This window comes from Melopsittacus undulatus, chromosome 2 (assembly GCF_012275295.1).
Source record: "Melopsittacus undulatus isolate bMelUnd1 chromosome 2, bMelUnd1.mat.Z, whole genome shotgun sequence".
NCBI lineage: Eukaryota > Metazoa > Chordata > Aves > Psittaciformes > Psittaculidae > Melopsittacus > Melopsittacus undulatus.
The window spans coordinates 14,847,674-14,859,905 of NC_047528.1; the positions used below are offsets into that span (position 1 = coordinate 14,847,674).

Below are 12,232 nucleotides of genomic sequence, written 5' to 3' on the forward strand. Positions count from 1 at the left end.
ATACACTGTAAATAGTGTAGATAATGTAAATATTACAGTGGAAAGTATACCTTTCCAGAAGGATTTATGTTCATACATTTTAACTCACATGTGCTAATAACTATCTGTGAACTTTTGATAAAATGTCTGTTGTTCAATAAGTAGATGACATGTTATGTTTCAGAGGATGTTCGATATACTTCTCCTTTACAGTTCTACTTCTTTTATTATAGGAAGCCCCATATGTTATGTTCAAGAAAAACCATGATACGTTTGAAGGGAATGACAAGTTTGAAGGATACTGTGTAGATCTGGCATCAGAAATTGCAAAACATATTGGTATCAAGTACAAAATTGCCATTGTTCCTGATGGAAAGTATGGAGCAAGGGATCCAGAGACAAAAATCTGGAATGGGATGGTGGGAGAACTTGTTTATGGGGTAAGCATAACAATTTTTAAAGCAGGATTTAATTTATAATAATCTTAGTCATAAAGTAGGAAGCATATTTTCATTTTATTTAACCTTAGGATCACAGAAAAGAAACAAAGTTCTGTTTCAGATGTGTGTGCTTTCATTTGTTTTCAAAAGACTATCAAATAATTTAATGCAAATTCTACTGTTTATTCAGCTAGTACCTTATAATATCCTTAGATTGCACATTCCTTAAAAATTCATTACTATTAGAACTAATGTTAGAGACCATCTATTCCTGATATATTGTAAAATTTAGTTGGGAAGTATATCACTCATACTAATTTTCATGTAAAAGTGAAAAAGCTAGGACTCTGGGTCTAGCTTGAGAAATGGAGAATCTGCCATCATATATTAAATGTATAAAAACGCCCACTAAAGGCAAGTACACAATTAAGTCAATTCAGAATTAAGAAACACTTTTAAGATGAACACTGAATATAAAATTTAAGAGCAAACCTGGTAAGAGCAGCAACTAAGAGCTTTATGCTATACATATGTGGAGAATGATTCTTCAGAATAGCATAAAAGTTAACAATTCTGTTGACACATGAAATTTAAATATTTAATGAAAATAGTTCCAACAAACCCAAAGAAATATTTACAGTATCTAGTGTTACCAAAAGCAACAAAACTCAGAGCTGTGCTTGCTGAAGAACACAGTTGCTAGTATTTTCACTAAAACTAGACCAGAATTCTTAGAGAAACTTTTCATTTCAGTGTTGAAATAGAAATATTAAGCTCCTAAAACTATTCAGGTGTGAATATTTCCACCCATGAACTCCTAACATGCCTCAACCTCCCTATAAAAGATTACTGCATACCAGTTGGTCCATCATCAGTTGCAGTTTTCACAATTCTAGTAACAGTTAGGGCCATGTGTGACAGAAGCCTAATGGCTTTCTGTCAACCCCATTTTTATTCCCTTCTGTCAGCTAAGTACAGGTGACAAATTTTGTTGAAGTCTCCTCAACTAGCTCAGGGAACTCCTCAAAATGAAACAGATTGTCTGTTCAAGGAGTGTGGGAAATGATGCTCCAGAGCTTTGTTGTTTTCCCCTCCACATGGGAATGGGAAGGTTATACCAACCTCACAAAACTGTTCTCAGAAACTCTTGGGGGAACCAACCTCACTTGTCCTTAAAGAGCAGAAAAGCTGAATGATCACCAAGTATGTATATCCATTTAGTGGCTTGGAAGCAGCTCAGCTATAGGGATATTAGAAGTCAAGGTTTTTTCCAGCCATTTTTATCACAATGAGGATGCCCCTTTTCTGGCTTTTAATCACAATAGCAAACACATGGATGGCAATAGCTGTGCACTGCTTTATACCACTAGGTTTTTTTAAATCCTCTGAGAAACTTTATGAATTGTGAGAAAATTCCCTTGCCCAGATGCATAGTTTCAGTAGCCTTTCATCTAGTTGAAAATTATAGAGGAAACTTAAAATTGCACTTGAGTTTTCTCTTTGTTGTTATAGGGTTTTTTTGTTTACTGGAATATGACCCACAGCTATTAACATATCTGAAAGCAACAAAACACACAGACATAAGGAACTTGCTGCGAATCATCTGCATGAAGAGAACATGCCAAAACACATGGTCAACACTTCATTTTTTGTAATGGAAAAGAATGTGGTGAAGGTTCTTTAAAGCATTGATTGCCAAGTTTAAAAAATCCTGCTGCAGTCTGACTGTGAATCTGGGAATGAGCTGCAGCAAAGCCCTTGAGCTGCTTTTTTCGTGTAAGAATTACCAGAAGTCTGCTATTGCCCAATATATTTGCTGTCAGAAGGCTCCTTGAGGCTGCCTATCCCAGTATCAGTGGCACCAGGAAATGTTCCTGGGCACTGAAACTTGCCTGATGAATTTGTTAAATGGCAACAATGGTCCCTAGTATTTTCCACCCATAATTACTGTCCAAAACAATTTCTAAGCCCAGCTAGACACTAGGATGGGGAAGAGACCATTCCCTATAAGCAGCTTAAACGAAGCTGTGCTGATTTAGAAGTTAAATGACTTTCATGGTAGTGACACCAGACTGCCCTTTGCCAACTGGCCTTAAGGCTAAGAGCAAATCCAAACATGTTTAATGTACTTTTACAGGTGTAGCTTTAAAGGAAATTGCTCTTTCTGTTTATTTATAAAAGTTTGCTGCTTAAGGTTTCCATAGGGAATGCATGAAGAGCATCCTCCCTGCAACTTCCTTTTGTCTTTGCCAGATGATTTACAGAGCATCAAGTTTTCTGGTCTATTCCATATGAAGAAAGCAAAAAAAAAAATCAGTCAGCCAGAGACTTTCCTGCAAAGCTCTGCTAGAAGAGGATGTTTGTCTTCTCTGACAGAACTCAGATTTGGAGATAAACACAAGTACTCTGACTAGTTGGCTGTGCTTCAAGCTTCAAGCAAGGCTTTCTATATCCAGCCAGGACTGAGACAGAATTTGCAATAAAATTAGCATGTTAACAAGATGAGCTGTCTCAGAAACATTTTACAGCTTTTAATTCCCAATCACATTAAAGGATTTGTGCTGGCCAGTGATATTGGACCTTGCTTGTGCCACACAAAAGGCTCCCTGGCTCTTTACAGGGTACCCCAATGCCCCAGTGCCAGCAATGCCACTTAGCCCCATCCATGTTGCTGAGAGTGGACATGTGCCAGTTTTAATCCATGTCCCCTCAGGATCCATATGCATTGTTGGTCATTTTGGTACCTGGACACTTGAGATACTGCACAAGGCAACTTGGCTGTTAAGTAAACTGTGGCTGAGTTTTCCATCATGTCCCAGGGAAAACTGTTTATAAAATGCTGTGGCATACAGTTTTGCTATGACTGCACAGAAGGTCATAGTGGGGGGTTGTTTATTTTCTTGTTTTGTTTTTAGCACTCTACTAAAAACTACCAGAAAATCTTGGTCATTTGTCCCTGATGTATCCAAATGCCTGCAGTAGTCCCTGTGGGACTATATAGGCCCTGATATCTAGCTCACAGGAGAAATGCTGTCAGGGTTTGAAATACCATTAAGCATGTACAACAGACATTTCCAAATGCACTAAAGTCATCTTCAATTAAAAATTCATTTTCTGACACAGGATGCTATTCTTTCACTGCTGAGCACAAAAGGTCACCACTCATTTCTGTTTACAATCTGAGAAGCTGTGAGCTGCTTGAAGAAGTTGAAACATTTTACGCAGATAGGTTTACCACCTTAATACAACAAGCACAGATTTTATTCACAAGGTTAAAAGAATATATTCCAAAATAGTATAAGTCTCTTACCATCAGATTTAATCTTGCCCCGCTATATAGTATCTAAAGGATCCAGAATCCATCGGTACTTGGTAGTGGTACAGCCTTGATTGAAATGCTATTACAGATGCAGTTGATTTAAGTGTGAAGTACCATTAGTCTTTGTCAAAACAGATTTCACTGGCAACAAAATCAGTAATTATTTTCACTATTGTTATATTGTTGAGCATTTAAATCCATAATTATATGGTGTACATTAGCTGGGCAAATCACAAATGGTGATGATTATCATGCACAGCTATTGTTATTATTTAGCTTTCAACAGCTAAGAGTTTATGTAGGCCTTTTTATGTAGGCCTTCATGTGGCAGACACTAGTCTCAAGTAATAAATAACATGATCAGATTGGGGAGGCTACATTATGAATCATATGACATTAGATCACTATCGTAATAAATGGGATAAATTTCTGTTTCTCCTCTCTAACTCCTTCAAGTGGTGTAGGCAGCTAGTTCTGACATAGTTCCAAATTCAGCTGGTACTCTTTGATCATTTATATTTGGTAAGATAAATCTTATCCAGTGTTTTACATACAATACGCAGTGTGGTAATTAGGTCTTTAAAATTAATACAGTTCACACTGAAATGATGCTATCACTTTTCCACCTCATATTTTAAAAACTAGCAGCCCTTAGGGATCCTTATTTTAATCCTAGTAGCAATCTGCAGACACAAAAGAAGTTTTAGACAACACTTTTGAAGACCTGTGACCAAGTCTATCGTTTACACTGGGTTAATGAAGATACCACTATAACACAAATACAGGGATTAGCAATAATAGATCACAATTTCCCTGAGTCTTTTGGTTAATTCATTTCAAGGACTCAACATTAGGCATTCACAGTAGCTGAAATTTAGAAATATAAAAGGCATTGACTCTAAGGAAAGAAATCATTCTTCTAGGAAACAAAAAATTATGAGTGAGATGAAATACAAGAATATGAAGCAATGCCAGTAGCCCAGACCATCCTACAATATTTAGACTACAGAAATCGAATTTACTTTACAAATTTGGGGATATTTAAAAATGTGTTTTTCTTTATGTAATACCCATCTTCATAAAATATCTATTTCAGTCAAACTTATGAAATCACAAGATTTCAAGAAGCCACAATTTTAAAAATGCTTTGCATTACAAAATATATATATATCTATAAAATATATAGCAATTTTAAGACAAATTTGCATTTTGAAGCCATTGCACCGGAATGAGTCAGTTCTTTTGAATTATTCAGAATTATACAGGTACCAAAAGAGGTTTAGATTTTAGCTACAAGAAATTAGTTTTAAATTAAATTCCATAAGATATGTCTCTCAATATAACTCGGTGTATGAAATAAAAAAATATTATTTTAAATGCATACACCTGATTCAAAGTTAAGAGATGCCAAAAAAGCCTACATTTCAGTTTCTTTATCACACAAGCTACTTATATAACACTTGAATTAAACTATTTAAGTACATGTTTAATTTTCAGCATGTTTTACTCTCATTGCAATTGATGAGATTTAAATATATCCTCGTATATTTTATTAAGTATGAATGTCCTTAAGAACATCCTAATACGCAAACATGCTTAAATGCTTTGCTAAACTATGGGCTGTGTGCTGTATCTGAAAATGCTACCCCAGGAGATTAATTCAGGCTAAGTAGAAAATTCCCACAGTGCTAGGATGGACATTTATGAAGAACTCTTAATTGTGCCTCTTATTTGTTACGTGGATGGGCTAAATTCAGGCATGTTATCTTGTATATTGAGGCCTGAAGCAGAGTAAGCCATTGCAGAGGACATATTTTGAGTCTACCTTATTTACAATCAAAACAAAGTCTTCTCAAAATATGCCCAGTTACCCTCCTTAGCCCACAAACTCTATGGAAGCCCATGGTGGTCACAGAGTACAGGCTCTGCTGTCTAAATCCACCTAGTTACAGCACCATGATGATGAACAAGAAAAAAGCTTCAGCAGCTTCTGCATCAGTTCCCTTCCCAATGTTGCATCTTCTGTCCCAGTTCCTCTTACAATTCTTATATTAATTTCTGCTGTAATGACAGCTTTTGCATACAAGGCAATGGAAAACCAGGCAAGGCAAGGAGCAAACTTCATGTATTGTTGAATCCGTAATGACAGAAATGACATTAGCACAGTGCAATATAGTTCATGCAGACACTACTGTTGGCAGCTGTAATCACCATCAATAACGCTTAATTCAGCAATTCACTCATTCATTCTGAAAACTTACCAGAGAAACATACTAAAAATTATTCCTGTTACTAATAGGAATGGATTTGGCACACTATTTATCCTTTTATTGCATGATTATGCACAGCTTTTTTTTTTTGTATACTTGTCTTTTTTCTCTGTCTGAAAACTGATTCATTCCTGTTGAATTCTCTTTTGCCCAAGATGAAATTACATACCTAAACTGCTGCCAACCTCTATAAGATTGAAGAGTCTTCTCCTTAGCAGTAATATTAAGTATTACTATAATTCTGGAAAATAAAAATCTGTGATATGTGTCTTACTAAACGCATATTGAGAGTGTAGACTGTGATAGAAAGAAACCCAGAAAGAGGTTCCAAGGAGCATGTAAGCCACAGTGTCCTGATGTTAATGACATACCTTTGGAATTAGCTGCTGAGCTGAGTATATAAGCCAACTCTAATTAATCTATACATCTATATTTCTTTTTTCTTTATAGAAAGCAGAGATTGCTGTTGCGCCTCTGACCATCACTTTGGTACGAGAAGAGGTCATTGATTTTTCCAAGCCTTTTATGAGTTTGGGGATATCCATTATGATCAAAAAGCCCCAGAAATCTAAACCAGGAGTGTTTTCCTTCTTGGACCCTTTGGCGTATGAGATCTGGATGTGCATAGTCTTTGCCTATATTGGTGTCAGTGTGGTCCTGTTCCTAGTTAGCAGGTTTAGTCCATATGAGTGGCACACAGAAGAACCAGAGGATGGGAAAGAAGGACCCAGTGACCAGCCACCCAATGAGTTTGGCATATTCAACAGCCTCTGGTTTTCCCTGGGTGCCTTTATGCAACAAGGATGTGATATTTCCCCAAGGTTTGTGTCAAATCTTTTTAAATTTGCATTTTATCTTCAACATTTCAACATCTCAACATCTTCCTTCATTTATTTTCCTGGCAGTGTTTTGAAGTTCAGTCTTTAGGAAGCCTTTTCATTTTTTTTTCTTTTTTAATAGTATAATGAGGGCAACAGAGAAACTGCTTTGAATTTCTGTCATTACTATTATATTATGTATGTCAATGTGCATAAATCACAAACAGCTCTCAGAAACAGCACATACACACTGACAATTCCACTGACTTGAGTTCAGAGGAACTGTGTTGCTGCTAAGTTAGTTCCATTGTATTATAATTATGAAATGCACACTATTGTGCTGAATATTTGCCTTGTATGAATGAATGTCCCATTTATGTTCCCTATCAAATTCTACAGCACTGCTTCCAGAATAACAGTATCTATGAGAGAGGGAATATTTGACCATCTGTTCCTGAGAAGCCAAACTGTATTGCTAAACTATGCCTTACAGGGTGGGTGCCTCAGATGTAACATATGATCCCATTCCTGAATTTCTCAGCCTTTTAAGATGCCTGAAAGTTAGTGTGCAGTAACTGCAGCCTCTCAATTAAACATTATGACCCAATCTTTCAAATTTAAATGCTATATTTTAGCCACTTACAGTAAGATTTTGAGAGTATTCAGCATTGGCCTAACTCTGCTATTATTGAAGCTAGCAATAAAACTGTTAAGACTGGATGTATATTACTCCTTAGCAGCTCTCTCATCAAATTACAGGTATTAAAATGGAAAGTATAACTTTTTACTTAACACCTCTGCTACCACAAAATGCTTGCTTCTTAAAGAAAAATGTGAAAGTTCAAATGGTTGCAGTAGCTTGTAGAATATTTGATAAGGGTAACAGGAACATTTTAATCCTAAAGCTAACATAATCCATTTGCAAAGCCTTTTGTCTTTTTCTTTAAGAGGAAACAGAGAAAGCTACTGATCTGCAACTACCATGTTTAATTTTTGTCTACAGAAAGAGATTATTTATACAGTATTTCTGGCAAAATTTTTGCAATGTTAGGCATTTCCTGAAATAATAAGAAGACTGGAATTGCTGCTCAAGAGAATTAAAATTTCTGTATGTGTGTGATACATATTAATACAGTGGACTTGGCACTGCAGGCCTTAAGATTCAAAAGGAAACGTATTTAAAATGCAAATGATGTTCCACCCATTGGCTGTTACATAGTGATACATGTTCAACAATAATGGTGCCTTCTTTCTTTCTCTCTTCATGGCTTAAGAGACAGGAAAATGTGCATTATCTTATTCATGTTTAGATCCCTCTCAGGTCGCATTGTTGGCGGTGTCTGGTGGTTCTTCACGCTCATCATTATTTCATCCTACACTGCTAACCTCGCTGCTTTCTTGACTGTTGAGCGAATGGTCTCACCCATAGAAAGTGCAGAAGACCTTGCCAAACAGACTGAAATTGCTTATGGGACACTGGACTCAGGGTCAACCAAAGAGTTCTTCAGAGTAAGTTGGCATGTCCATTAGAGCACCTCTCCCTAGTGACTGCTCTTATAAGATGCTTGGAAGTGTGAAATAGTGTTATTTTACAATTATATGTAATATAGTTTGCAGCTCCTGAAATACTTCCACTGCGTTTTTACCCCCACAACATCATTTGTTGGAGTTTTCAGTTATTTTAATTGTGGAATGCTTATTGATCCTGTCACATTGGGCAAAAGAGGTGCCTCGAGGTATTCTGAAGCCAACAATAATTAAAGCAACACTGCACTATTGATTCATCTGAAGCTACGGTACTGAAATTATGTGCAGTACTGAAAGTTTAGGATGGTAACATGGAGTTGTACAGTTTTGTTTCTGCTTAAGGATTTGGCTGTGTGGATTTCGCTTTAGGGTCTCGGGTGGTAGGCAGGAAATGCACTTTTTAATTTGCTGACTTTCAAATGAATAATAAAGAAAAAGTACATCTTGGAGGGACATGGTTGGAACATTAGGAAATAGCCTAAATAGATATTTCATGTCTGTACTGTCTGTATTGATTACTTTTGCTTTCCTGTGTTAATGTGGTTCCTATGTAATCCTCATCACTTGCCAGATGGAAAACAGGAACCCTGGACATCACAAAGAGTACATAATAACCAATCCTCCCTGCTTTATTTCATGTCTCTCACAGATGAAAGTTAAGCCTAGCTGGCTGAACATGTATGAGTTTAGTGTTTGAATCTGGCTCTGAATAAATGCTGTGAGCTAGTCATTCTTCCTTGGAAGTTACACAGTTTGGGATCATTATTTATCTAAAAGGTGCAGTTTAAGGCATTTTTAGAAGAAAGGAAGATAGAGTGATAATTTCTTCTTATTGTCTGTTTGAAATGTGACTGTTCTGTGTTAGGTACTCCCACACACCTTGACTGTTTTCAGTTTGGCCAAACTGAACTCAGTGAATCATTAACAAAATTATGGATGGGATTTGTGAACTATAAACAGTATAGTACAAGGGCAGATGCTCAATGAAACAACCTTTTCATTGTGAGAGATATCCCCATAGATGACCTTGCAAATATTTTCCAGTAGCTGTAAAAAGATTATGCCTTATAAAATATAAATGGCACTTAACCAACACACAGTGACTGAGCCTTAATATAATGAAGCTGTCCAAGGAGTTCAGTACAAGCCATTGTTTTGAAAAAAAATGAAAGTCAGCTCTTGTGACCAATAAGCAGTCTGGGCCACAAAAAAAATCATTATTCTTTTAAGTCATCCTGTAAATACAGATACTTTTTTATTTGGATCAATATCCCATGAAAGATCTGTCCTTAAAGAGAAGGTTCTTTGTCTGTTTACAATGACAGCCATTATTTCCCAGTAATATTAAAGGATTAAGAAAAAAAATCAGGAAAATCAATGTTCTCTTTATATTTTTTCCTTTATTTCAAAATACACAGGGAAATATGGAAAGTAACTATCAATACCAAATATAGTTTCATACGTAGAATTTGAAGCTTTATCAAGATTTAGACTGCGTTGATCATTTTTTAAAAAATTATTTAATCTGTTATTTAATGATCCCTAGTGATTGTTAGTGGTACTGTATGCACTGTTTCTAGAACTATCTGTTACAAACCAATTTTCACAAAATATCATTGACAGACAATATTTGCACACTGTTTGTGTAATACATGAATTAAGTCCTAGACTGAAACAATAGTGCAAAAAGACTTTTTTGCCAAGTCTAACATTTTGTCTGGCTGGAAGCAAACGTCATCACTTTGGGGACTAGAGTTATGTATAACTTTTTGTCACTGATTACTATCTGGCTGAAGATGAGCCTTCAGGACATTTTCTCATCATTTGATCATTTCTGATCCAAATGCTTTGGTTCTATACTGAAAACAGAAAAGGGAAAAGGCATTTTAAAACCAACATAAAAAAAAAAAGACAACTTGGATACTGATAGCTATTTTCTTTTATTTTCTGTTTTGGACAAGTGAGAGTTGCATTTTTTTGAGTAACTTGCTCAAGAAGAACTTAGTTTTAGCAGTTGAATGTTAACAAATGAAAGTTTGGGAGAAGAAAATGCTCATACAGAGCAGATGCCTTCTTAGACTTTCCATATTTTTTTGTTTTTTGATGGTCACAGGAAACTAGATCCTAAGAAAATTATTTAAATGCAACCTTTTCAAACTCATTTAGGGCATTATTTCCTCTTAGTAATAAAACAATTTTGTGTGTTATGTGGTTTTATTTTAAAAGAAAGTAGACTATTACGTGCTTAGTTTATAAAGAATATGATGATACGGATGTTAAGATATAAGAAATGATTGGAAATGATGGCAGACAAAGGCAAGTAAATATTCTTGAAATTATGCCTGATTGATTACTGCTTTCTTCCATTTTTTTATTTTTTTTCTTTCCGTAATGTAAATCCATGAAATTACATCAGTGTAAAACAAGAGGAATCCTTAGGTGGTTTAGCTTACTCTCTGCTCTCAGCCACTATTATGTAAATGAAAAACAGTTTCCACTACAGAGGAAAGAGAGGGTGACAAGGCAGGATGTGATTATGGACATACACAGCTGTTGGTAATTAAATTATATTATATTTGACAGAAAGATAAAATGATGCACATGGACAAGCTAAAAAAGCAAGGATAATTTATGATGTTCTGCTATATGGTATTTTCATTCAACATTTCTGGTTAAATGCCACTTACTTTCAAGTTAGACCTACCTCTCTAACAAATTAATTTCTAAGCAATTCAACAATCATTCAGTAATTGATGAAAAGAAGTGCTTTAGGGGAAAATACCTATACAAAGGCTCAGTTGCAGCCTTTTAAATCTATTGTCAATTCAAATAATGCCTAGATTATAGAATTTGATATTTGTTTGAATGTTCTAAGGTCCTTTGTTTTGGGGCTTTATAATAATGAATGTTTTCCTGTAGTGCTCAGCACAGTGTGGAAATGGGCTTATAGACGAAATTTTACTTAGCTAGAAGCTCCTGTTGACTCAAATAAAAGCTGACTTGAGCATTGGGTTAAAAATTCCTGTTTGCAGCATGCATAAGAGAAGACAAGTGCCATCTGTTGTTAGGTTAAAAGACTGTATAGTGTTTGGCTGACCTACTGCTGGTTTGCATGCATGTATCCCTGTTGCTTTAGGAAGTAAAGGAGTTGCTGACTGAATCTAATGAGCACAGGAAGCTTCTCAGTCTAAAAGCATTAAGCACTTTTTTCCTCCCTCCCTTCCTTCCTTCCTTCCTCCCTTCCTCCCTCCCTTCATCCTTCCCTCCCTCCCTCCCTTCTCTATGCCTTTTTATTTTTGCTCAAGTTACACTATGAATTCCCAGACAGGAAAATTTCCACCTGATGAACTCTAAGCCACGGATTCTTGCACATTCCTTGGGCAAGCACATTTATTACTCAATTACTGGCAGGATCAGAGTCTTTAAAATAAATCCACTGATACTGCAGTTCTAAAAACATGCCTAATACATCCTTAAGACAAATACTTAGGGCATTTTGTTTCCTTTAACAGTATATTTGGTCCAGTTTGTTGTTTCCATCTTTTTATTGTAAACCACGTCTTGAAATGGTGTTCAGCCTTTCTGAGTGTCAATTAAATGAATTCTGGACTCTGAATTGTGAAAGCAGAAATCTTACTTAGGCTGTTGTGGTTTTGGTGGTGTAAGTAGGTGTTATAGAGATGGTTCAAGATTCAGCTCAGTATTTATGGGGAGATTATTTTATTGTTTCTCTTTTCCATATAGATTTATTGTGGATTTCTGTTTCATATGTAAATCTCTAAAATGCACTTTACAACGCTTTGACTGTATGAACTGCCTTTATCTAACAGTAAATTCACATCTTAGCTTTACAGGGTTTCTTTTTGTGACTGCTAGAGC

The 12,232-nt window shown here is 35.8% G+C and overlaps 1 protein-coding gene across 2 annotated transcripts in view; it reads left to right on the plus strand.

Moving 5' to 3' along the window:
* Positions 1-12,232, plus strand: part of GRIA4 (glutamate ionotropic receptor AMPA type subunit 4) — a 222,676-nt gene that overhangs the window by 169,652 nt on the left and 40,792 nt on the right. For both annotated transcript variants that reach the window (XM_005149727.3, XM_005149726.3), the window contains exons 10-12: positions 213-419; positions 6,459-6,829; positions 8,137-8,335. In XM_005149727.3, the coding sequence (XP_005149784.1) occupies positions 213-419; positions 6,459-6,829; positions 8,137-8,335 (777 nt within the window). The remainder of the gene's footprint in view (positions 1-212; positions 420-6,458; positions 6,830-8,136; positions 8,336-12,232) is intronic.